The 27,111-nt window shown below is 36.0% G+C and overlaps 1 protein-coding gene across 30 annotated transcripts in view; it reads right to left on the bottom strand.

Annotated features, from left to right (window-relative positions):
• The window catches only part of ASPH (aspartate beta-hydroxylase), a 191,357-nt gene that overhangs the window by 131,241 nt on the left and 33,005 nt on the right, over positions 1-27,111 (bottom strand). For 5 of the 30 annotated variants that reach the window (XM_081501118.1, XM_081501121.1, XM_081501122.1 and 2 more), the window contains exons 2-3: positions 22,419-22,568; positions 20,144-20,212 (exon numbers count right to left, since the gene is read on the bottom strand). In XM_081501118.1, the coding sequence (XP_081357244.1) occupies positions 20,144-20,212; positions 22,419-22,568 (219 nt within the window). Of the gene's footprint in view, positions 1-79; positions 1,509-2,897; positions 4,414-6,557; positions 6,600-14,372; positions 15,434-20,143; positions 20,213-21,641; positions 21,687-22,418; positions 22,569-26,027; positions 26,145-27,111 lie in introns of those variants that run through there. The other 25 variants (XM_081501120.1, XM_081501127.1, XM_081501133.1 and 22 more) reach the window with 15 other exon arrangements.

Here is a 27,111-nt window from a genome sequence, read left to right as displayed (position 1 = left end):
TAACATACCAGCCACTCACACACAGATAATGCCAGCTGTTCCCACAACCACCTTGAGGGAAAGGAGAGGAAAATCACCATTTCCAAGATGCATTTTTTTAATGAATTAACTGAGTAATCAATTTGGAGAACTGTTATCAATGGACATTAACAGAAGAAACAGTGGAGGATACATGAGAAAGGAATTAAAGTCAGAGGACACAGTTTAAATCATCAGACTCATTTCATGGAAAATGACATTTACTGTTAACTTAAAACATTAACATTTAAAATCATACTTGTTTATTACCTTTCTTTGTTTTATAATAGAAGTATATACAGGAAGTCCTTGTCACCCAGCTAATCATTATGAGAACCTATGAGAACCTCTGAAGGTACAAAGTTGTATGGCCAAAACACTGCAAAATACTCTATAAGCCAACTGTTTGCAGAATTAATTCCCTGGGATTCACTCAAACTTTCATATATGTCAACTTCTTTACTAGTTTCTCCTTATTTTGAAATGTTGCAGGACCATCTGTATACAATGCAAATCCATAAAGTGAAACTGAAAATTTTGTTTAAAAAATAAGATTTTAAATGGTTGATTACAAGCGATGTTAGAAATAGCACATAAAGCTATTAACTAATGAAGCACAGAAGTTACACATCACAACTGAAGGGAAAAAATGATGACAAAATGCTTCCAAAGAAAGTATTTTGAACACTAAAAGATAAGAGATTCCTGGAAAAACTGATAGGCTCTCAAATATTTTTGAAAATCTGACCATCTATACGATGACTACTTCTCACAAGGAAAGTGTTGTCATACAAAGTTTAAGGAAAATTATGCCAACAGTATCACTTTTTAGAATTCTATGCATCATCTCTTAGTGAAACTTAAGAAGCCTGCTAGTGATGTAAGATATATGTACTTATACTTTATGCTCTTAGTATTTAATTTTCACTTTTCAGGACTTATTCTAACTCCCAACTACTGCAAATTATGAAATTTTGTCCCTATTGTTAGTTGACGTTTCCAAAAGGTGACCTTTTGGTTTCAGTTACTCTAAACAGTATGAAGCAGCAGAATATAGAAATAATTATGTACAGAACTAAGGAAGCAAGCAGAACTTTAACACACTAATCATGACCAAAAGCGTATCTTACACCAAGTTTTTCAGGTGAACAGTAAGTGTCAATGCATCTGGGTAAAGTGTCATGTCAACTTCAATAAAATTCAGTTGACACATTTATTTACTGAAGAAAATGGAAGGAAAGAATATAAGCCAATTCCCAGTTCATAAGAGCTCTTGAAATGTTTCTGATGTTTAGTAGAGAAATTTGAATTCAATTCAATTCTTGAGCTGCGATTCAAAGGAAAATTCAATGATAGAACTAAAATATTTTCAAGTGCTTTGCTAAATAAATACCAACACTCCAGTAGTCTTGCCTGGGAAATCCCATGAAGAGAGGAGCCTGGTGGGCTACTGTCCGTGGGGTCCCAAAGAGTCAGATATGACTAAGTGACTAAAAACAACAGAACAACAACAACAACAAAAAAACACAGATGTTTATATGCTTACACTGATTAGTTTTTCTAAATTTTTATCACCAATTTCTTAAAGTTTAGCATTTATGTATATTATGCCCTGTAGGATTAATCGTCCTTCAAAAACCAAGGTAAAAATTACCAGAATGCCCTCACTAAAGGTAATTATAATTCTCTGACCTTCTCTGCAAGGGAGGAAAAATGTCACCTGTACAGAAATAAACACGAAAATTTGGTACATAAATTTAAAAACTCAATCCATTTATCTTGGCAAGATCAAACGTCAGGATATGTTTTTTAAAGGTTATAATTTTATATGGTTGGTGGATATAGTTCTGCTTTTTGTTCTGTCCAGTTATCAGAGCCTCCCTCTTCTTTTCCCAGAAACTCTTTTCTGCAGGAAACGTCACATGGTTTGAGAGGGACAGCACCCCCAACCCTCACCCAAAGATTTATGTATAGGAGCCAGCCTGGGAAGATGGACCCAACCCCAAATATAGGATTGGCCACAGACACTTCCAGACCCAACCAGGACAGCTGGACTCCTAGGACTTCTTTCCCAGGGCCAGCCCAGAAAACTGCACCTTTGCACAAGGATGGCTAAACTAGAAAGATGTTTCCAGGACCTGCGGAAGGCTACCACCCTCATCAAGTGGTAGAACCTCCATGGAGAATTAAGTCAAATATAGATCAATAGAACCAAGACTTGAGGACAGAGCAAGGAAGAATCAGCTCTGATTACAGGTGTGTACTTGAGATCTATTAATATTCACTTCAAGCCAATGCCCCACATTTGCCAATCAAATGAGCCATAAAATTCTCCGTGGTTTACTGTGCTCCTAGAATTTATCTATAAAAACAACATAATCCAGACTGATCAGCACATGAAACTCCAAATTAACACATGTGACAATTTCTTTGGGCCTCAGTTTTTAAACAACAAAATCATAGGACTGAGTTACAGATATTAGACCGGATATTCTCTAGGCCCCCATGCTGTGTATTTTATTATATCAGTTGGAATTCTTGTCAACTAAATGAATACATGTGCTTGGTTCTAAGCAGGAAAAGGTGCCACGATATTATAAAACATGCACAATACTTTTAGAAAATGTTACACTTAATGCTTCCTCATTTCTGACTTGAAATATCTTTAACTGGGCCAAAATCTCTCCTTTTAAAAGCTCTTCATAGAAAAAGCTGAAGAATAATTTTTAAAAAAATAAAATTTTTGTGGCAGCACTTACGATTTTGTTACAACAAACCAGGGTGCTCCCCTCAAATTCAGTAACTGAATTTTGCCAGCAGTCACCATTAAAGACTTAAGACTTCATGCAGAACAGCACAGACTATTTCCCGAAAAGCACTTCTTATTGAAATTTCATTTTATTAAATGTTTTCTGAATTTAATTCTGATCTCTAGTTAGATCTCAGATTCTCAGATTGGCAACTCCTTAGAAATGGTAAACAACTATGATACAATCAAATATGAAAAATATGCACCATTCCAACAATATAACTGAAAAATCATGATACAAAATGAAAGTACATTATAATTTGAAATAGTTAAAACCTTTCTATAATGATTCTGCATCTATAAAGATATCATGAACAAGTGTTCTAAAATTGTTCTTCTACATAAAATTCTCTTTTATCCAAGGCTGGTTCTAGAATTCTCAAAACACAGTGAATATCCAGTGTTTATTGGGCGACAGGAGAAGGTGGGGGAGGGATGGTTGGAAAGGGAGAGATACTGAGGAGGGGTGAGGAGTGAGGAGGCAAGGAGGGGTGAAAAGGGAGGTAAAGCAGACTGTAAAAGACCAAGGAGGAGAGAATGAACGGAGATGTAGAAGGTGGAGCTGAACAGGGAAGAGTCTCAGGAAGGGGCAGTTCCCAGAGAGACTGGGGAGCTGGTTGGGCCATGGGAGGGAGATACGCAGGCGACACCCTGAGGAGATGCCCTCAGAAGAGCTTGGGGGGGTGGGGGCAGGAAGAGCAAGACGGGAAGGACAAGGGGAAGGAGAAAGGGAGTGGAGAAAGAAAAGAGTAGGTGATGGAGGAAAGACAAGGAGGGAAGAAAAACAGCTAACAGAGAAAGAAGGTAACTTCCTAACTCCCTATTTCCCATTCCTAAAACTTACAAATCACTCTGCATATAAATACAATTTAAAAGGTTAATATTCCTACTTCATTCCAATGAAGATATTCTATTTTAATAAGTTCATTACAATTCAGATTATATATACATTTATCTGGATATATGATCAATAAATTAATAAAAACAGACCTTATTACATCACATTTTTATTACATATTTTTTTAAAACTTCCATCTTTTAAACTTAGGAGCATGAGACAGGTACCTCAATTTCAAAGAATTTATTTGCTGAGCACCAATAAATATATTCAGTGGCTACATGACACATCTTCCCCAACCAGAGCAAGACTAAGCTTTCTATGCCCTTTAGCAGCAAATCACGATGAAGATTATTACCATTTCCTGAGATGCTGCTGCTCCAGCTTTAGCTCTTTCTCTTCTGGTTATTTCCCTTGGCTAAGTGTGCGTGTTTGGCAGAGCTTCTCTCTTCCCTTCTATCATCTTTGTCTCTGGGTGCCACTTTACCAGACACATCCTTGATATTAGTTGATTTTCTCCTGTTTTCCTTGGCTTTAGTACCTTTCTCCAGTCCCACTTTCTCCTTTTCTCTGTCTTTTTTACCCCTAGGAGACTCTTTCTTGGAAGCATCTGAATCGGCAATCTTCTTATCCTTCCGGTCATCCTCTTTTTCTCTCTTCCCCCTTTTTCTTTCTTCATGCTTACTTTCTTTCCTTGACTCCAGCTTGTGTTTTTCCTTCTTGAGCTCTTCTTTAGTGACTTCTTTAACTTTCAGGTTTTCCAATTAAAGGAAAGAATGTTTATTGGAGGCATCTCAATTCATAGACTGCAACTTAGTGCAAAAGTATTACCTTTTTTTCTATCTCCCCACACACGAGATGATCATTCAAAAAGTGACTTTCATCCACTAGTTTTAAATTGGCTAACAACAGATGCAAACCTCTATGAGGTATTAGCTATAAAAGAAATGCTAGAAACTCATCATCATGTTTTTCCAGCTTGCAATATTGTGTGATTTGTCTCAAAACAAAGTTAACATGCAAGATTAATAAAATGAGCCCATCCACAAAGGCAGCACTTTACTCAAAGTGTTAACTCACATTTCACAGCTATTAACAACATAATTAAAGGAACACTGGCAATGTAAGAACAAATTTTCCATAACTTGCAAGTAGCTGCACAAAGATAATTTAAAAGTCTTTAGCTCTAACAAAAAATTTATGTCCTTAAAGTATTTGCATTTGCATTCCTTGGAAACGAATACATTGCACCAATGAAAAGTTAAATACCATTTAATTTTCTCAGTTTAGAAAAATACAATTTCCATGAATATGAAATTTTAAGGTTGTTATCTCTAGTATCTAAACTGACAAGGAGAACTTCTTTTCTACTTTTATTCAACATCATGGAATCAGTATTCCTTTAAGTATATTTTCTACTATTTTATGTAGCGCCACTCCAAGCTAACACCTGTGCTGTCCATGCTCACAGGAGAGACAACACTTGAATGGAATCTACAGGTGATTCCAAATTTCACAACAGGTGCTGCTTTCAACTTGCTTTAAATAAAATTTAACAGTCCTGACTGCAAAAGCTTTGAATTTCGGCTTCTTGCTTCTCTCATTAAGAAATCATAAGAGAAGCAAGGTGTTCACTGTATAATGTAGCATGTAAGCAGAAACAAAAAAGAGATTTCTTTAATAAAATGTGGAAGATGTTTCTGTACATCAGAATCATGTAACACTTAGGCAGTACAAAATTGTTTACTCAATTCTTCCTGACAATTTTATTAAAACCTCCTAAAACTACAGAATAGAATTCATAAATCACCAACTGTCCTCAGAGTCCTCATTTTCCTTCAGCGCCATTCAGAGTAACACAGAAAAGGTCGCTGCAAAGGCAGAATGCTAGTACAAAGCTGGAAGGTCTTACTCTGCACACAGTTTTAAAATATTAAATCTTTAATGTTGACTTTGCCTCTCTAGATCAAGGAGCAAAATTATACTTTATTGGCCATTTATTTCATAATTATTTACATAAGAATAAAATGGTAAAAATTTTGTTTTCTTCCCAGGAATTATTCAGGTGGGATACTAAAGTTAAAACATTAAAATTTCTTCATCTTAAAATTAAAGTACAAATCACAAACCCTGTAAACCACACAGTAAAAGTCTGACCTGTTAATGTTTCACCAAAATCAAACTACAATGTGCCAAGCACTGAACACAAAAGAATACTACAAGTTTATATATATATATATAAAAAGCATGCACTTTCCCCATGCCCCTCTCCCTAAAGGACAGAAATATTTACAAGTGTTTCAAGTGAACAACAAAAATCATGGGGAGATAAAATAAGACTGCAATAATAAGTGTTAGACCATATAGAATGCTTAACAGGTGTAATGATTTTCAATGAGTTGAAATATCAAATATAGCAAATTATATGCTGGCATAATGCAGCGCTCCATATTATAAGTTTTCACTTTACTTAAAATTACAAGTTTGATCACACTAGCTTTAATTGTGCTCTAAGGCAGCATCAACAGCTTTTGGAGAAATGAAATCAATCGCTGATGAATTCATCTGTATTTCCAACTTAACTAAAAAATTTAGACTAAGAAAGGTTTTAGAAGAAAGGTAGAATGTGTATACTGCAAACTTAATATGTGTAATTTAAAGACTATTACAAGGTTTCGATAATTTGAAAAGGAAATTACTTAAAAGCCTGAGGCAGAAATTTCTTTAATGAAATCTTGATAAAACTACTTATGACCAAAGGTGCACCCAAAACCAAAAAGCGGTAATGTTTAGCATTAGTAGCTGCGTCTACAATACACATCTATAAACTGTCATGCATTTTCAAGCATTAAACTTGATTCACTCAAGGCTAATTTGAAAAACAGAAAATACCTTTAGCCTTGGTTTTTCTCTTGGCTAACCCACCAGGTCCTTCTGTTGGTGTTTACAAGATGAAAATAGGTTATAAACAGAAAATGGTAAGGTAATTAAAAAATAACTGTCTATAAAATAGTTAAAACAGATGCATTGACTAACAAATTTAATTCAATTCACCATTTAAAAAATACACTCCTTCAACATACAAAAATATCTATCATTTGTATGTCATTTTAGAACCTTACTCTATCTATAACCAAAACTACATTTTTTTTCAAAAAAAATTGTTTTGATTTAATTAACTTCACAACCTGCTTTAGATCTGTTGGCTTTAGAAATGTCAATTACCACTGGGAATGACATTTCCCTCTCACTGGTTCCTGGATGCCAGTGGACTTCTGCTTAGACACGGATGATTAATTAGAAGCACCAGAGTTGAAAGGACCTGGGGACTTCACTCAGTCATCACTGCCATTCAAAAACAGGACAGCATATTTATATAGAATTTTACTTTTTATTGTCTAAATTATCATGGCTTTACCTCCATAGCTTCAAACTTTTTCTATAAAAAACTACATAAGTAAGAATTATATCTGTGTGTTACAGAGGGATGTATTTACTCTTCATCTAAAAACTTTGCAAAGGCTTTCTTATTTCCTCTCTAGGCAAATGAAAGTTCTGATAATGCATTTATTTTTTAACCTTCTAACAAATGTCAGTGAGTTGGATCATAAAGAAGGCTGAGCGCCGAAGAACTGATGCTTTTGATTTGTGGTGTTGCTACTAATGCTAAAGATTCTTAAGGGTCCCATGGACTGCAAGGAAATCGAACCAGTCAATCCTAAAGGAAATCAACCCTGAATATTCATTGGAAGGACTGATGCTGAAGCTGAAGCTCCAACACTTTGGCCACCTGATGCAAAGAGCCAACTCAATGGAAAGGACCCTGATGCTGGGAAAGATTGAAGGCAAAAGGAAAAGGGGGCAGCAGAGGATGAAATGGTTAGATAGCATCACCAACTCAGAGGACATGAATCTGAGCAAACTCCGGGAGATAGTGGAGGACAGGGGAGCCTGGCGGGTTATAGTCGATGGGGTCATGAAGAGTCGAACAAGACTTAGCAACTAAACAACAAAAACAACAAACGTCAACACCATCTCCCTACAATTTCATTCCCAGCCAGCTGACACTCCCAGTTCTATCTTCTGTTCACATAAATGTTACCTTACACTCATGCATCAGCAAACTTTCCAAAGAGGCATTCCAGGTTGCCAATCCATTTCCTGGGTACACCAGGATGGGAAATCGAGTGATTCCTGCTCATCCCCTGTGGATGCAGCACCACGTACAACCTGTCCTCTACAGTGAAGGTCTCAAGTGTTGTCCCAAGAAAACCCCTACACCCTTTTACACATACATTAAGTCCTCTACATATGAACAAGTTCCATTCTGAGAGAACATTAGTAAGCCTAATTTGTTCATTAGTCCAACAAAGTTAGCCTAGGTACCCAACTAACACAATCAGGTATATAGCACTGCACTGTAATAGGTTTATAATAGTTTTCACACAAATAATACATAAAAAGACAAACACACAAAAATAAAACATTTTTAACCTTACTGTACAGTACCTTGAAAATTATAGTAGTACAGCACAACAGCTGGTATACAAGGGCTGGCATCGAGTGAACAGGCAAGAAGGACTGGAGGAGGGAGAGGAGGTGGGAGACTGTAGAGCTGAAGGACAGTCAGCAACAGGAGATGGAGGGAAAGCTGCAATGTCACTCATGCCTGACACTGATGGAACACATGTTTACATCTCTGAAAGTTCTCAACCTGAAGGTCTGTATGTAGGAGACTTACTGTACTCCTGCTGGAAATCATGGAACCCCCTCTCTATGTTTCTCAAAACCATGATCACACTCCCACTTCCAATATGAGACATTTTTACTCCTGTTCTAGTCTTTGAATCCTCCTCCATTCCTAAATCCCTTCTCCTTTCTCTTCATGGCAATTTGTTTCCATCAAATGCGATAGTCCATGTGAGAATGGTCATTTATTTTGGTTGAGATATCACCACTGTCATTCTGGAGAAAATAAAGTAATAATATATCTTATCACTGACTACATTAAAAACAGAAACATGAATTAACTGTTCCATGTGGCTATCTCTATGTGTCTGGTTATTTGATATACATACATAACCAAAACCAGTGTGTGTGTCTGACTACTATCTTTCATAGACAAAGCCCAACTGTTTCCTAAACTCTATCAAGAACAGCACACCGCCTTGTAATACTGAATCCTATCTTGGACCACTCCCCAATAAAGTTTATTTAGATAAAATATAAAACTCATTCTTCTAATGACAACTTTAAAATTCATGAGTATTACTCAATGTGCAAAAGAAATTAGTATACAGCATGAAAAAACACTTTTAATGCTGCTGCTGCTGCTAAGTTGCTTCAGTCGTGTCCGACTCTGTGCGACCCCATGGACTGCAGCCTACCAGGCTCCTCCATCCATGGGATTTTCCAGGCAAGAGTACTGGAGTGGGGTGCCATTGCCTTCTCCGTTAATGATACTACTGCCCCCCCCCAACTCATTCCTACATATTCTTGACTGGCAGGCCTAGATATTCCCTTACAAAGCAGAGTGGTGGGAATCGGACTATCCCCTTCAATATTATGATGTAGTCAAAACCGGTGAAAAGGCTAGAGTTAGTTTTTGTCATAAATAAGCCAACATATTAAATCAACATCAGATTAGTTGATTAGAAACAAGAAAATATAAGTATGTGATTTAAAACTTTGCTTTTATATATTCCTAATTCCAGACAGAATTAAATTATCATTGATATCAATGGCTAGTGTGGACTCTCCCTGTAATACTGTGCAATATCAACAACGTACCCTTTTTCTCCTTTTCTCTCTTTACGACTATATTCAATGCACAGGAGGGGAAAAAAAAATTAACAATCCCATCAAACAATATAATTCATGATAATAATACAATAATTTCCTAAAAATAATTTCTAAATACTATGGAGAAAATTATATCAATTGGAGTCTGAAAAGGAAGCATCTTGGTACTCTTGGTACTCTTTTATGCGGATGAAAGTTGTTTTTATTGATAGAATATGTTCTAATTGAAGGCAATGATCACACAAGCATTACGATGTGGCTATAGGCAAAGAGAAGGGCAAAAAGAAAAAAGAAAAAAAAAAGGCATCATCATGTTTGTTTCTTTTTTGCCCTGTAAGTTTACTTTTATGGTTTTAAAATGATTATTATTAATAGCTCAGTCTATGCTTTGGGAATTCTTATACAGAAAATTAGGGGAAAAAATTTTTTTTAAAAGCGGGTCTTATATTTTTCTCTTAGAACCTGAGAGAGTTGCCTAAAAGTAATTAATGTTACTGTGGCAATTGCCTCAGAGACACTACCTCAGATACATTTTCAAAGTGAAATGCTATGTATGAAATTAAAATGCTGAATCATGAAGCCAATGGTTGGACCTGCGGTTCCACCACAATTTTAGAAGACTGGCTCCGTTACAGAAACCCAAGTAGGCTTTCAGGGAGTTGGTTACAGAATTGGTTGGCTGGTATCATGTCATACTTAGGTCATCCCAGTCACTCCCACTGTCCCTGGTGAGACCAATGAGTCACCCTGAGCCTGTTTTGTATCTTCCCCCTGCCTGTCAAAGCATCATGATTTATTTCAATGCTGATTACCAATGAGCTCCAGATGCCTAAGAGAAGATCCTGTGAGTTAGACAGCCTGTCGCTCTAGAACGAGTCTAGTCTTCGTAAAATACAAGTGAGGACATTATACACCAAAATGGAAACCAGATGAGAACCTACAGTACAGAGAACTCTACTCAATGCTCTATGGTGACCTCAATGGGAAGCTGACTCACTTTGCTGTACGGTAGAAACTAACACAATATTGTAAAGCAACTATACGCCAATTAAAAAAAAAATAAAAGATCTAGTTGCAAAACACACACAAAAAAATGAGGCATAACTAAAGAAATACATTTTTAAGTGTATAAATAATATTATCATAATAAAGTTTAAAACAAACCAAAAAGCACTACACCAATTCTCTTTTTATTTTTAAATAGATGGCATAACAATATTATCTCGGACATTTTCAAAAAAAAGGAAGCTACAAACCTTCTACCCCTCAAGGATAAGGGAAGATCAGTACATCAGAGAATTGAAAGACTAAAAATTTAAGAAGGGATTACATCCAAAGACTAAGAGCATAAATAAAGATAAAATACAGACTCAAATACAAATGAGACAGCAGAAAAATCACCTGAAGACCTTTACTAGCATAGGTCAGGCCACTGTGTAAACTTCAAAATGTCACTTCTCTTGGAAAAAAATACATACCGAATAATGTTTTCACTAATTTAAGCTTTTTTTTTTAAATCAGTGTTTTATTATATAATGGGTAATTCCTCAAGTTCTCATTACCAGGACCAACCCCAGCAAATATTTAATAAATACCCTGTGTTGGGCTCAGCTTTGAAGAAGAGTCAAAACCAGGCTAACCTCACTCCCAACTTCAAGGAGTTCAAAATTTAGTTCATATCTACTCCTGTGTGTCACACGGTTATCTCAACAAATAATCAAGGCAGAGAATTCAGTATACTGTTCCATCAATCAACTTGTGATAATGAAGTCTGCATCACTGAATTTTATAAAAAGTGTGCACATCCATGGTGATCAGAGAAATCTCCATAGCCCCAAAATGCAGAAAACGACTTGTTTCACAGAGCAGGATCTGATTTAAGATGGTTCACTGAGTATCAGTCCCCAAAAGGTATAACTGTGGGTGTTCAAATTCATATCTGTCTATACTTCTATCTGCTTTTGCTAATTCTCCAAAGTTACAAACATCAGGGCAGAAAAAGGAACATTTTGTTCCATCTAGCTAACTATAAATGAAAATGACCAGAATTCAAGCAGAGAAAAGAGCTTTTCTTACATGACTACATTCAGCTCTATACGATAGGGAGGTAATTTCTAGAATAAAGAATAAGTGCAAGATGAAAAAGCAGGATTGTTGATGTTCAGTTGCTTAGTCATATCTGACTCTTTTGCAACCCCATGGACTGTAGCCCAGCAGGCTCCTCTGTCCATGGGATTTCCCAGGCAAGAACACTAGAGTGGGTCGCCATTTCCTTCTCCGGGAGATCTTCCCAACCCAGGGATCAAACCCACGTCTCCTGCAATGGCAGGAGGATTTTTTAATGCTGAGGCACCTGGGAAGCCCGAAAAAGCAGGAATCACCCAGCATTCCATCATGTCCAAGTCATCTGCAAGATACAGTGAGCTGGCAGCTGGACATCAGGGATCAGTACCCAGGAGATGCCTCTCCAACTGACTTATACCGCATCCCTCACATCCCAGGGGAAATAAGGACTGAAAGAAACTAAAGTGCAGAAATGAAGTCCTCTGAGTGCCACACCTCCTTGCTTTTGCACCAAATTCTAGAGAACTCAGTGCCTTTTCAATTGGACAAACAGCAGTTTCATCTGAGGAAGGGCAGCTCGGAGGAGACAAGGCCATCTGAACTCAGAACACAGTCCTCAAAGTGCTTTCGGTTGTTCCAAACTGGAAAGGCAGAGTAGGTATTGCATGCTAAGTTGCTTCAGTTGCATATGACTCTTTGAAACCCTATGGATATTAGCCTGCCAGGATCCTCTGTCCATGGGATTCTCCAGGTAAGAATACTGGAATGGGTTGCCATTCCCTTCTCTAGTGGATCTGCCCAACCCAGGGATCGAACCGGCATCTCTTATGTCTCCTGCATAGGCAGGAGAGTTCTTTACCAAAAATACAGCACAAAGTACAATTCCTTAAGAACTATAAACACTCAAACTAACAATTACATTTTTGTCTTGTTTTTTTCCTAAGCTTAAAAGACACAAGCTAGTAAATTATTTCTATGATCAAACAGAAAATGACACAATAAATCCTTAGAAGATTAAGAACTATAACATATATAATAAATAAAATGTAAATGACACCACTTCGATCAGCTTCAAAGTACTTTATACCAGTTTTGCAAATACCTTTATTTTCTCACCAAAGCAAGCCGTGGGCACAAGTTGAAGGCTGTCACAGAAGTCAGGGGTTCACCAGTTACCTGGATTTTATCATCATCAGAGGCTTTTCAAAGGGCTGATCAGCAGGGGTACCAAAAAAATGGCAAAGGATCCAATATCCTTATTTTTCACTTACAAAAATACAGCATAATTAATTTCTGTACATAAAGTGTGCATTAGTATTGTGACAAAAAAGCAGTCTGATGAAAAATTAATGATTCTGAACATTTTTAACACTCAAATTTCATTATTTACTTATCATAAACTGATCAAACATCTTCTAGAGTTAGTAGCAATGAAGCATTAAGAAACAAGACTGCCTTAAAAAATACATCTCAGACACTGGACTGAAGGAATTTCTCTGAGAGTGAGGCTTAAGACACCTTTTAAATTTGAACCTAACAAACTCTGATATGTCATAGTACTCAAATTCAAAGTGAAAAAACATGATAAATATGGACAAAGACAGCATAAACTTTCAGAAAAAACATTATTAAACCCTACTCATTTGCTTCAAAATATTAACATTCCAAAATTAGAAGCTTTTGATTGTCAGAAACATTAACAGAATGAAGCATATTCCTTGAATAATTAGGAAAAGACAAACTAGGGTTATAATAATCATTTAATCATTAGGAGATCATTTCCAATGTAGAATGTACGTGTGTGCTAAGTCTCACAGTCCTGTCTGACTCTTTTCAACCCCACAGACTGTAGCCTACCAGGTTCCACTGTCCATGGGATTCTCCAGGCAAGAATACTGGAGTGGGTTGCCATTTCCTTCTCCAGGGGATCTTCCCAACTCAGGGATCAAACAAACATCTCTTATGTCTCTTGATTTGGCAGGTGGGTTACTTACTACTAGCACCACCTGGGAAGGCCCCAATGTACAACAAAAATTTGGTACATATCTGGTACATATTTGTACATATGTACATATACGTACATATTTGGTACGTATCTGTTTCCAAAAGGAGTTACGAATAATACTTTTAAAAGTAAGATTAGCAAACTGGACAGTTTTCCCCAGCACATGTAAATATTAAAAAGTCAAAGGGGAAGTTGATAGGTTCCAGGGTTCTGATTTGAAACTTTTACTTTCAGGCTCTTGTTTGGACAGCCTGCAAGAGAGACTTCTAAAAAAGAAACTAAACTGGTCATAATCGCTTCTGAAAAAAATGGTGAATAATCCACTTTCTGAAAGCAACTTGATTAAAAGGGAAAAAATAAGAATAAATATTTGAAAAGTAGAAATTATAGTTAAATAAAATGTTAAAAACTGCAAATATTTTCCAATGTTAAGTTCTATAAAGAACCAAAGCTAAGCTAAGTTTCACAGAGCCTCAAAAAGATGTGAAAACATGAACCACCACTCTCAAAAAGGGAAAAAGAACCTAGGAGTCTTGGGTCTTATTGCTCTTAAGCTGTAAGAGCTTTATTTGAGATGGGAAATGAATGAAATCTCATTTTAAGAAATGCATGTTACCTATGTCTAACAATACCATTGCTCTTGCTATCACCGAGGCAAACTCATTTTAAATGAATTAATTCACAGGTGTTTCTAAGATTTTCTAATGGCAAAAATAGATTTTCAAAAAAAGAATTACCACTTCAATGAATTTAATTTTAAAAACCATATTATACCTAAGCCAAAGTTGATGGCCAATTAATAAGGTAATATAGGAAAAAATGGAAAAAGACCGTAATTTAGGATGAATAATTTTAATGTGTACAACATTATTTAAGATACATATTCACATTTTCCTTCCTGTGTAATAAGCCTCCTTTAAGAAAAATACAAATTACTTTCTCTGGATGTATATTTGGAAATGAAATTAAAAATAAATTTTGCTTTCATAGAGAGAAAGATTCAGACACACTACTATCTGAATACAGCAATTGAACTACCCTAAGGCAACAACATGGGGTTATTTTCAAATTATTTTCAAAGCACCGTGAATACAGAATTTGACACTGAAATCTGTTATTAATCCATATGACAAATCAACCTAAACAAATTACAATAAAAAATATCAGCTTTTTAAAGAGCCATCACTTTACACATCAATCATGTTAAGGATCAACAGAGAAGCATTGAAGGCATGAATCATGCTAGCAATATTTTTATAATCAATTCCACTGTAATCATCTTAATGAATAGCATGTTAGAAGGACAGGCAGCAAGGGTTAATCACAAAACAATCTGCTATTAAGTTTCTGAATTTAGTTCAGTGAGCACATGAGTTGAAACACAACAATACAGAAACCAATTATACTACCAAGAACATCATTCTCAATGCACTTTGTGAACCGCTAGGAGGAGAATGCTGCTTTCCTCAAGTGGGAAAGTCAAGCAAGGGACTAGTTAGGCGCTGTAACTGGGGGAAGATCACATGGTTGCCTTGTATTGTCCCATCAAGCTGCCCCACTGCATGTTAAGCCCTGGGTGAGCGAAGGAAAGAAAGAAAAAGGAGACTGCTTCGGGGGTTCATAAGCCAGTGACTTCAGCCCCTGCATCAAAGTTATTGGTTATGTAAATCCAAGATGACGCAAGTCTTGCCCTGAACCCCTTCATTCTGTGACGTCCCATCAACGCCATCTGCGGTCTCGCTTTCTTCTTCTTCTTCTTCTAGCATTTCAAAAGGAGTCATTATATCATAGAGAAATGAGAGGAAACCATAAAACCAATCTGAACTTTCCTCTGCTAAAATATTAAGGACTTCCTCAAGAGAATCAATATTTTCATTACTGCCATCTTTGGTCAGGCCTACATAAGGATAAAGGAAGAGAGAAAGAGAAAATAAGAGCAGTTAAGTGGAAAAAAGAAGCGTTGGAAGAGTGATCTCAAAAAAGGATGTGCATCATGGTCAAGGACGTTTACAGAAAAGACATTTTGGAAAATAAAGAAATGGGTTAAGATGCACACCTTACAATCAACTCTCAATCATACGGACTAAAGGAAAGGCGGTTGGATCAATCCTCAGCCTTCCTACCAGTCCCTCACTGGGTTTCTCATCAGAGAATCGAGAATCCGAAAAACACAAAATTGCATCAGCCAAAACTGACTCACCCACTTCAACGGGAAAAGTGAGTAAAAGTAATATGAGGATAAAAAGACACTTCCGACAAGCCCCACCTCTCCTCATTTAGCACCCAGATATTATCGAGAGTTGATTATACAAATATTTACATACACCAATAAATATTCACTGAAAATAGAAACATTCGTTTCATCAATTTTTTCCCCTTTAGGAGCTGGAGTTAATTTAGGAAACTCTGGAATTAACATGATTAGCAGGCTTACTGTTCAGCTTCCATAAATGGGCACCAGTGTGCTCCAATTCTACCAGATAATCAACTTAAATTTTAACACTGTAAGGTGTCAGCTTTATTATGCTGTGACTACTGACTCATGGTCCTATAATTCTGACGAATAATAAGAGTCAGCCAGAATTAATAACAATTTGTTCAGGCTACCAATATGAAATGTGATCAGTCACCTGCAATAGGAACATTCCAGAGTTCTCTAATATCAGCTCCTGAAATTAGCTTCTACTGCAAAGAACCCTGATGCCTGTTATTTTTAAGTCTTGGCCCCCATCAGACCCCCATGATGGAAAGAAAGCAATGTATATATTGTTTTTATCATTTGCTTTCTTCTTGTGAAGAACTGGCTTTGAGTATAATTAGTCTCTTGCCTCCAGCAGGTCTCAGAGTCCACACACACTGTCAAGCTCTATAATTCTGAAAGGGTGGGGGAAAAAAAAAATTCAGGCTGGAGGGTTCTGGCTCTAAGAAACGTGAACATCCATGATTGTAGAGCTTTATAGGTTGGAATCACCTAATTCGGTATTCCTGGCTTTGGCAATACAAAATTTGTTCACAAAGCGTAACTACCAGCAATCGAGATTGGCAGGTAAGGGATAATAATAAGACAACTAGTCTAATATTAAAGGTAATAGTGAACTTTCTCTGTATTAGTCCACAGAAGAACTACACTGCGCCATTCTTTATGTATTTGGGGGTGGGGTGAGGGACACAAACTGCTGTTGGTATTTAAATAACTTTTTGATCAACCCAGAATGTGTCTTCACTGAATTGAAGAGTTAACAAAAGCTATGAATAGAACTCTGTCTTCCCATTCAAGACTCTATGGAAATAACATTGTTTCTTCTTGTTCAAAAAGAAGCTATACATAGAAGCTGTGTATTTAAAATAAATGGGCATCCCCTGTGGCTCAGGTGGAAAAAGTCTGCCTGCAATGTGGGAGACCTGGGTTCAATCCCTGGGCCAGGAAGATCCCCTGGAGAAGGAAATGGCAACCCACTTTAATATTCTTGTCTGGAAAATCCCATGGATGGAGGAGCCTGGCAGGTTACAGTCCATGGGGTCGCAAAGAGTCAGACACTACTGAGCAACTAACACATATTTAGAATAAATATATTTCTTCTTTTCCATTTTCCAATATAAGTACTTTCAAGTATTGAATGTAAAATATAAAACTTTACTACCCCTCAGTATGACAGGCTGAAGTAATCAACAAATGGGCAGAAACATTTGAAAAAAACTAATTACCCAACTATGCAACCTTTCTGTGGTTCTTAAGACAAAAGAACTAGCCCTAAGAGAAAAAGAAAATATGTCTGGGTATACAATTCTTTGTCTCTAAGAGAAGGTCTGAACCAAAGAGCAGGGTGTGAGTGCCTTTGACGGGGCAAGAGCCAGCCTTCCCTTCTGCACACTCATGCATCTGTCAATCTACAAATATTCGTCAAGGCTCTAAGAATTTCCTTCCCTTTTGTTCTCTAGCCATACCTGATGCCAGCTGAGTACCAGTCGCAGGACAAAAGGATAACCATGTGTCATGTTACTCTAAGAAAATGTTACTCAGTATTTATTCCTCTTTCCTATTGATTTCACTTGGGAAACATATTTTCAAAGAATACATTTTTGGACAGTATAACTCAATCATCCAAACCTAAATCAAAGACATTTATTTTAGATAATGTGGCCACAAAACTAGGAAGCCATATAAACAAGACGAGACTTAGAACATTTTCAAAGTGTACCATAAGGGCCATGGCCAGAAATAAATAATAAAATGAATGATAGCTATTGACCTTGATATACTCATGTATTTCATTTTCTCTTTATATTTTAAAAGCAAAGCCAAACTTTGAGATGTGAAAGACATGTAAATATGAATGTATACATTTCCTGAAGTGGATCAAATTTAGAGACATGCAAATTTAAGACTCCAGAAAGAAATACTAATGAAATAAATGCCAAACCTATGGAAGTTCAGCATAACTAGTAATATTATCACACCTGCCCTGCCAAGCTCTCACCTAATCTCGGACTTCCTCCCTCTTGGGCATTCCCTCTGCCTTAATCCAAAGCTGTTACACTAGAGCTTCAGCTTCTCCAAGGAAAGCATATCCCAAGCTCTAGCTCTTTTGGGGGTACACAATCTGCTCCCCCATAATCTCTCCCTGAGCATACAAAGCCCAGCAGCACCTGAGCCCCCCAAAATTCACCTGGTTCTTGCAATCACCCTCCAGTAATAGAGGCACAACTCAGTGACAACAACCTCAGAATGTAGACAAGAACTTTAGTCATAAAATTCAATTCCCATCAAGGTTGTATTTCACGCACAGAATTCAAATGCTATAGAATAAGGTTAGAGGACAAACAGTTCACATTCGTTTCCTTCATCTTTACCAAACCCACAATCTAACTGTGAATCAGTACACATAACACAGCAAAATAGTGTGTCATAGCCTTTTTGCATGTAATCATCAAATTACCAAATGAATGTTCACCAACTGGGTTCTATTCCAAGTATATGATTCTTGTAAAAAGATCAGGTTACCATTTGCCCATTCCACATACGTGGCTACCCGCAAACGAGAATGTTCTAAGTTACAGTTAAACTCTTAATGGCTGCTGAAAAATACTAAGGGGAAAAAAATTTTTTGAAATCTAAAATTTTAAAAATCAACTTATTAATGTGAATCTGCAGTAGAAATAAATATGTGCTATAGAAGAAATATCATTTTAATTTTTAATAGTTGGTGTTTCCTAATAGACCAGATAGCTGATTTTAAGCACCTCCCTCCTTAAAAAAAAACAAAAATAAAAAAACAACCAAGCGTAGTAGGCAATATTATTTCTAAAACAAGGAAACTTGGCCCATATGAAGCTATTTTTAAAATAAAAAGCTCTGCTATTCAGAATTTGTCATTTACAGAAAAATAATAAAATAGAATAATAAACCACTTAAAGGCAAGCAAATCAGCATTGTTCTGATATGCTTTATATGATTTTCCTTCTTTCATATGCCAAGGATTAGTCTTCTGAGGACTTACCGTATTTATAGAAACCAAATTTATATATGTAATGACAAAATTATATAGAAAATTCTATTATGGTTAAGACAGGAAAAGAAATTTCATGGGTACTGGAAGCTTTCACTGTTAAATAGCAAATATAATTCTCACTGAGTAGTAACAAGATAACATACAGTAAAGTTAAAATTAAGAAGTTTTATTATATTTTATTAGTTACAGATATAGTATCTCCCATTTTTTCATATCCATAAAATATACACAAAATTGTGCAAGAATTTCTTTGTCCTATTATTCTATTAAGCTTAGTATGTAATACCTTACCATATTTGCTATTTTTCTAAAGACTTCAGTGTAAAGTGTTCAGATACATACTATGCTATATACTAAACAAAGGAAAAGATGCTGTTTAACAAGCAAAAATACATATCTCATCAGGCCAGATTATATAAAATTTGTATATTAAAATTAGCACCATCTTTTATAGCATGACAGCATGTTAAAATAAATGAAAGAATAGCACCTCTTTATTTATTACAAAAAAACATCTCAATGATTAAGACAGGTATTTCTGGTGATAAAAAAGAAGGGTCAAGACTTAAAAAAAAAAAAATCAAGAAATCTGGCCAAAGACTACCAGTTTATATTTTAATGTTACCTTCCAAACCTTCATAGGACATTTTGAAATGTTTACTACCACTACTTTATTTCAAAATGAATTTATGTAAGCTTTTAGAAGTTCACACTTTCAAATGGATGTGAAATATGTCAAATGATGCTAGAGAATGGCTGTAATTACCATATCTGAAAACAGACTAGGACATTAAATTTTCAAATGCTACATTCAAAATATAAAGTGCTTTAAATCTAAAAACACATATGAAATGATATTACTAATTAAGATCATCTGTGCAGGAGCTATATACTTATCTATTTGCAAAAGTAACTTGAAATGTGAGAGTTTGTGGAAAAATAATTAAGCCATTCATTTCATCCTAACAAGAATATATAATGTGGGAAAATATCTTCCATAAAATGTAAATGATTGACACAGATATTATTAAAACTTAAATATTATTTTGCTTCCAATATTTTAGCACTACTAACTTTAAAAAAAAACATGTACTTGCCTAATAAAACTTTGGCATCGTCCACATCAAAATCTCCATCACCATCAGCATCATAGATTCCAAGTTTTCCTACAAGAGGAGAAACAGAGAAGGATATGGGAACAAAAGGAAAACCAAATTTAATAAGGTGTTACTAGTTCTTACAGTCTTGCATATTAGTTATTAATGCTACCAAGCAAGGCAACTCTTTGCTCCTTTCATTACAAAAAGCTGTGCTAAATGATAATCTCACTTAAAAATGAAGACAGTTCACTTAGAGATTAAGGAAATATTCACCTAACAAATACAAGAAATATAACTGAGGTAATATTTTCTTTCACGGCTTAACAATACCCTGATATTTAATCATTTCAGAATAATATTTTTAAATTTTATTGCTAAAAGTATTTTAGACAAAATTTTCAACATATATAAGGAACAATATGGATCCACTTCTAACAGTTACATGAAATTTAATGTTTCTATAATATAGAAGTTCCTCATACCATCAATATTCAAAACTTAATATCCATAGAGTCTCAAAGACTATATATAATTCACGTCAAGTACAAGTACTAAAAATAAAAGGATAGATTAACTTTACATTTTATAATAAGAACTTATGACAAGTATCATGAATCAACATTTAAAAAAAGACTGTTCTGGAAATAAAGTATGTAAAACTGGTCTTTTGAAATTACAAAGGAACACTTACAATTATCCTACTTAAAAACATAATTAGCACCAGTCACCTACTACTAAGGAAAAAAAAAAGAAAAGACTTAAAACAGACAAGCTGAAAAGCCAGTATTAGCAGAGACTTCCTCCTTCAAAAACAGTAAGTATGTATTTTAAGGCATAATAAAGATTTATCATCTCAGAGCACTGTTATGTTCAGCATTTCAAATGTGAGTCAAATACATTTAATTTCCTAAAAACATCCAAAAATCGACATGATTTATAATTAATCACTGGACAATGGATGTGCAGAGGTTTATTAATTTCACATTTTTAAACAATATTTTAAACCACATTCAGAAATACAGTATCAGTACTAAAACACTAGTTGGCAACACTGCCACCATTTCTTATTAAAAAGTAAATTAAAGCATTGCATAACAGCATGAAGAACTTTGGGAGTAGAATAGGTATGACCAACCTGGACCCTCCCAGAGCCCTTGTCCTACTTAGGAAAACATTTAACTCGCTATATAGAAGTCTGGTTTACAAAGCACACATATATTGAAAATGATAACAGTGAGAGAGATAAGGAAGTTATCATTTCTATACCTAAGAAAATATAAATGAAAAGCACTGGTCTGCAGTGGGGGCTACATATAGTACAGTTCAAATAACATTTAAAAAAAACAGAAACTCTATACTTTCTGAGAAATTTAAAAGGGAAAATTGGTCCTACCACTTACATTCTCTAATGCAGGTGATAACTAAAATAGTAGCCTAAGGGTGCAGTTTTAGAGACTAACACAAGTAGACTGAAAATTCATCTCCAAGAGCCTACCTTGAAGTACCTCTGACAAGTTATAACGGAAGTCCTTTGCTTTGGCTGCGTGCATGTAAAAACACAAAATTGTTACTTGCGCTTAAATATTCTGAAATTAATAATGATGACAGCACAAAAAGTTAAAAACCAGTGAACTCTACGTTTTTACATATTTACAACGTTGAATTTTATGTCATGTGAATTTTACCTCAATTATAAAAAAAAGACTGGATCAAGTGAAACAAAAGAATCATGAAAGTAAAAAATCATGAAAAACTGCAGTGACTGTGGGGAGAGAAAGGGGAAAAGGAGAAGGACGGAAGACAACTATCAGAAGTAACATGACAACTTCCTCCCAACACTGTACAGGATACACCTACATACGAACTCACACACACACACACTTATCCTCCCACAATTTCAATGAGGACACAGAAGGGTATGCTTTGAAATGCTTTCTTTAAGTCAGGGTCTTGCCAGTTGTGTTTATGATCCATTCATGGGTCCTTGAATAAATTCAGTGGCTCATGACCTATTTTAAAAATTCATAATATAACAAAATGGAATAGAAACAACAGACTATTGCATGTCCTGGGAGTGTGTACTGTTTGCTACAATTTTTCTGTGCAAACAACGTAAGTCTATTTTTACTTCAACAGATCATGTTCAAAGAAGTTGAAGCCATCACTCCAAGCTAACCCTGCTAATGTCCCCTTTTCTTCCCTCCCTACTGAGAACCACTGGAAGGCTACAGAAATTAACAGTACTAATAAGAAACAACATGAAGACCCTTACCTAACACTTCTTCATAATCAACAAGATCAAACCAGACCACAGCTACTGACGTCCAGACTCCGAGCAATGCGATGACCATAAACCATGTGAAAAACGAACTTCCAGAAAGTCCTCCTTTCCTCCCGTTCTTGAGTCCTCCTTGCTTCGTCTCTGTTAAAAAATAAAAGAGGGAAAATGTCATTATATAAGAAGAAAAAGCTTTATTGAACCTCTTTTCACTGAAATATTTCTCTAGGAATTTGATAGTGCTTACAATGCTAAATCACTTCAAAGTTAGTTGTCACTCAAATTCTTACATCAGGTTACACAAAGATTTTGAAAATGGAAAAGACTTATGGTTTGACACAAAACCACATACCTAAGACCCTAATATTGACGTAATGAAAAAAATAAACTACTAATGACTATTTTTTAAAATAAAAATTGATACGCATGTTCCAAGTTCTGTATCCTGCTGCTGCTGCTGCTGCTGCTAAGTCGCTTCAGTCGTGTCCGACTCTGTGCGACCCCACAGACGGCAGCCCACCAGGCTCCACCGTCCGTGAGATTCTCCAGGCAAGAACACTGGAGTGGGTTGCCGTTTCCTTCTCCAATGCATGAAAGTGAAAGGTGAAAGTGAAGTCGCTCAGTCGTGTCCGACTCTTCGCGACCCCATGGACTGCAGCCTACCAGGCTCCTCCGTCCATGGGATTTTCCAGGCAAGAGTACTGGAGTGGGTTGCCATTGCCTTCTCCGGTTCTGTATCCAAATGACCTAAATAGAACCTCCTTCAAAGTTCAGAGTATATAAACAGCTTAATAAGATCACAGAGGTGGCCAAAGCCTTTTTCTGCTCCATTTAGTTTCTGTAGAATCTGGAAAACTCTAACTGCCATAGAAAAAAGCTTCCCCCAAAATGCTCCATATTCTTAGGCAGAGAGACACAGAAGGAGGGAAACTGTTTATAGGAAATAGAGGTCAGGGAAGAGGAGAAGCCAAGCAGTGCAGTTCAGTGCTCCTTCTACATAAGATCCACTGGAACCCACAGACACAGGGGAAAGTTTTCAAATTGGTGTTGATGCAGAAACACTTTTGTAAGGTCCTGTCCACCAGAACTGTCATATATCACATTTGATACATTTAATATACTTTATGTTGTTGTTCAGTCCCTAAGTTACGTCCAACTCTTTGCAACCCCATGAACTCTAGCCCACGAGGCTCCTCTGTCCTTGGCATTTCCCTGGCAAGAATACGGGAGTGGGTTGTCATTTCCTTCATCAATATTCATTTTAGAGGATTCTAACAACTTCCATCAAGTTTCCTAACTTACAGGATTGGAGGGCAGGGGATAAAACAGGAGCTTGAGATGAATACACACACACTACTATACGTAAGATAGATAACCAAAAAGGACCTACTGTATAGCACAGGGGACTCTATTCAATATTCTGTGATAAACTGTATAAGAACCTAAAAAAGAATGAATGCATGTATATGCATAATTGAATCACTCTGCCATATACCTGAAACTAACACAACATTACAAATCAACTAGACTCCAATAAAACTTAAAAAAAAAGTTTCCTAACTCACTGAACAAAATTAAATAGACATTAAAGACAGCCTAACCCAAAGGAATTAAAGCAAAAAAGTACTGATGGAAGAAAGTGCCTAGAAAATATTTGAATATAGCAAGAGTAGACACAAGAACTTGAAAAGAATGGCAGGAAGCCATTTATGATTGATGCTCACTGGTGATCAGACCTTAACTATAAAACTTATAGTCCGTAACTATTAAAATAATTTTTTAGTACAAAGTAGTAATGTCACTCAAATTAATTCTGCCATTAAACCATTGTTTCAAACTATTTAACAGTGCAAAAAATGTATAACAAATTTTGGAAAGATTTTTATTCAAATATTTTTTTATTAAATGGATTTATCACTTAAAAGATAAATGTCAAAGAAAGGGTAAATGTTACTTAGCTAGAACATGAAATGATTAGCATTATTTTATCCATCCCTTCATAATGTCAAATAAATGAGGTACTACTCCAGTAGCATCAATCTTTTTACTGTTATTATTTACTAATTCCATTAAGGAACAAAACAGTAAATTATAGAAAGGTGTCTTTTCTGAATCATCTTTTTAGTGGAACTTTTTAACTGACGCCAAATAATACATTCTTGATATGTCACTTTGTAAACATGGTGTGCTTAGTCCCAAAGGGCATATCAGTTTCTGTCCAACAAAACTGAAAAAAACATAGTAAGATAAACCCTTCAAGAGAGTTTAAAACTCCCCAAGCAAATCTGAAACTAGTACTCTGTTCCAAACATATTCTGGAAAAACATACAGTAGTTTGTCCCTCTTTTCTAAGATTAGATGAAGATGGGGCTAGGGACAATCAACAATTTTATGTGGTTAAGGAAAGGCGAAATAGAAGATGTACCCCAGCATCTGGTCAATTATGTAACTAGAACTATAACTAAGTGAATTACAAATCAACCATTTATGAGCTTTGGTAAGCATTATTTTAGGGATTTCATATTTATACTCTAAGACTGTCTACACATTTAAAGTTTTAAAAAAACCATAAAAGCAATTCATCAAACTGATTACTTTTTTGCATTACAGAATATCACCCCCTTGGAGCCAAAAACTGTTACAAAAGTGGGTCAGAAGTAACAGTTGACTTTGCTTCACTCTGCAGATTAAGCAATCCGTGGAGAAGGGTAGAAGTGCCTTAAAACAGAACTAAAAATCAGAAACAGAGCTCATATTCTCCTTCACAGCTCCATGAGGCACTTTATCAGGATAGTCAAGTGATCCATTTTCACCATTTATTTAAAACAGTGTTAAAAGCAGAGAGACTCATATTCTCCACACTAATAATAGAATCCTTCCAGTGACTGCTTAGGTAGCTGAGAGCTGGAAGCAGTTTCAACATGTCTATTTTATGTTTCTTAAATACATTTTTGACATAATGAGCCAATACAACTTGCCTTCCATTAAAAAGACTATCTTAATTCACAAAAAGCAAAAACGAACACATATAAAAATGTAAATCAACACACCATTAAAGAACAGTTGAAGGTTAATGACTTAATTTGAAAAACCAAAATAAAATCCCAGAGTCCTTTCTTTGCATTTATTGTCTGCTTCACAAAAATTAGGTCCGTTTCCACATATAAGGCTCTGCTTGAGTCAACTAAGTATGTTCATTAATACAAGACAGGAATCATAAAGCCCTTAAATTTCCTAAAATTTTACATGAAATCTAAATGCACGCAATTCTTTAAAATCACTGTAATTAAATTCTAAGACCAAGACAAACCACTTGTTCACTTAAGTTTGTAAAATGTTGTCTCTGATATTACAATACAACAAAAGATATTCTAGGTTAAGACTCTAAAACTTAACATTAATATTTAAGACAGATTGGCCCATGAAAAATTAAACTACTTGAAACATTGATATCTCCAGGAGTTTGAAATGGAAAACATAGAAGATGCAGTCAAAGCACTTAGCCAAAAATATCTGAACAGCGCACAACTGAAAAATCAAGCTAAAAACTGCCGTCTAGTTTCCAAACCACTTATAACCCAAGGAACAAAAATATAACTTTACCTTCTGCCATTTTGATTTCTTCAATCCATGAATAATATATATAGAAGGAAAAAAAATCAAAGCCCTGTGAGCAAGTATCAGGCACGACACAGGCCCCTTGCTACTGGCGCTGTGGACAGGCCAGCAGTTCCTTGGGCAAGGCCTCTAGAGCTGAAACTGGACCTGATTGTAAACTCTGCTCACCAGTTATTTTTAGAGGCCTCTTCCTCAGGGCCAAATACCGCTAATCACTTGGGCTGAAATGCTCTGCTAAGAGTACAACAGCCTTTCTCCCGCTTCTGGGATCCCTTTCTGGGTTGATTCTATTCCCCAACTCCAAAACCTAAAAAAAAAAAAAATCAAGCATGCTTAAAAAAAAAAACAAAAGGAACAAATGTGCTGCCAGTTTGGATTTTCTGGAATCAGTCTTCAGTGCTTTTAGCCAAATACCAAATCATTCAAAACTGAAGTAAGTCTTGCTATAAAATGTGGCCCCATGCCCAGCAATAGCTTGAATTGGCCCTTGGGAATCTAATCTAATGCCTACGTGAAAAGTCCATTATTTAGTTTGTTCTAATGAAACAGAGCCCTAAAGGGTAAGAAATGAATCAATGCTCTAGAATTCTGAATCACAGACAATACCTTCCCAAGAGTAATTCCCTCAACGGCAAAAGTAAAGTGACAATAAAAAATTGTTTCCTAGAGAAGGACAGAGAGAGAGCTGGGGAGGAAGACGTGGTGGGCAGGGGGAGTAGACAGGGAAAGAAGGAACTCTTCACCAGTAAGAGAATCATCTAGGAAACACTAAATAATCATCTCAGGAAACTGGAAACAGATTGCATAACTGTATTTTGATTTTTTTTTCATCTTCTCTCTACCCCCCTCTCCAAATATTCTCTTCTGGGAAATAAATCCAGCCCAATTGATTCACTGATTTAAGATTTGTTGTTGTTTTTCAGTTGCTAAGTCATGTCTGACTCTGTGACCCCATGGACTGCAGCATATCAGCCTTCTCTGTTCTCCACTGTCTCCTGGAGTTTGCTCAAATCCACGAGCTAGTGGTAAAGAACCCACCTGCCAATGCAGGATATGTAAGAGATGTAGG

This window comes from Giraffa tippelskirchi, chromosome 6 (assembly GCF_054371585.1).
Source record: "Giraffa tippelskirchi isolate mGirTip1 chromosome 6, T2T-mGirTip1v1.2.pri, whole genome shotgun sequence".
NCBI lineage: Eukaryota > Metazoa > Chordata > Mammalia > Artiodactyla > Giraffidae > Giraffa > Giraffa tippelskirchi.
The sequence above is the reverse complement of the archived record's forward strand: the minus strand, read 5'-3'. Positions and strand labels throughout refer to the sequence as shown.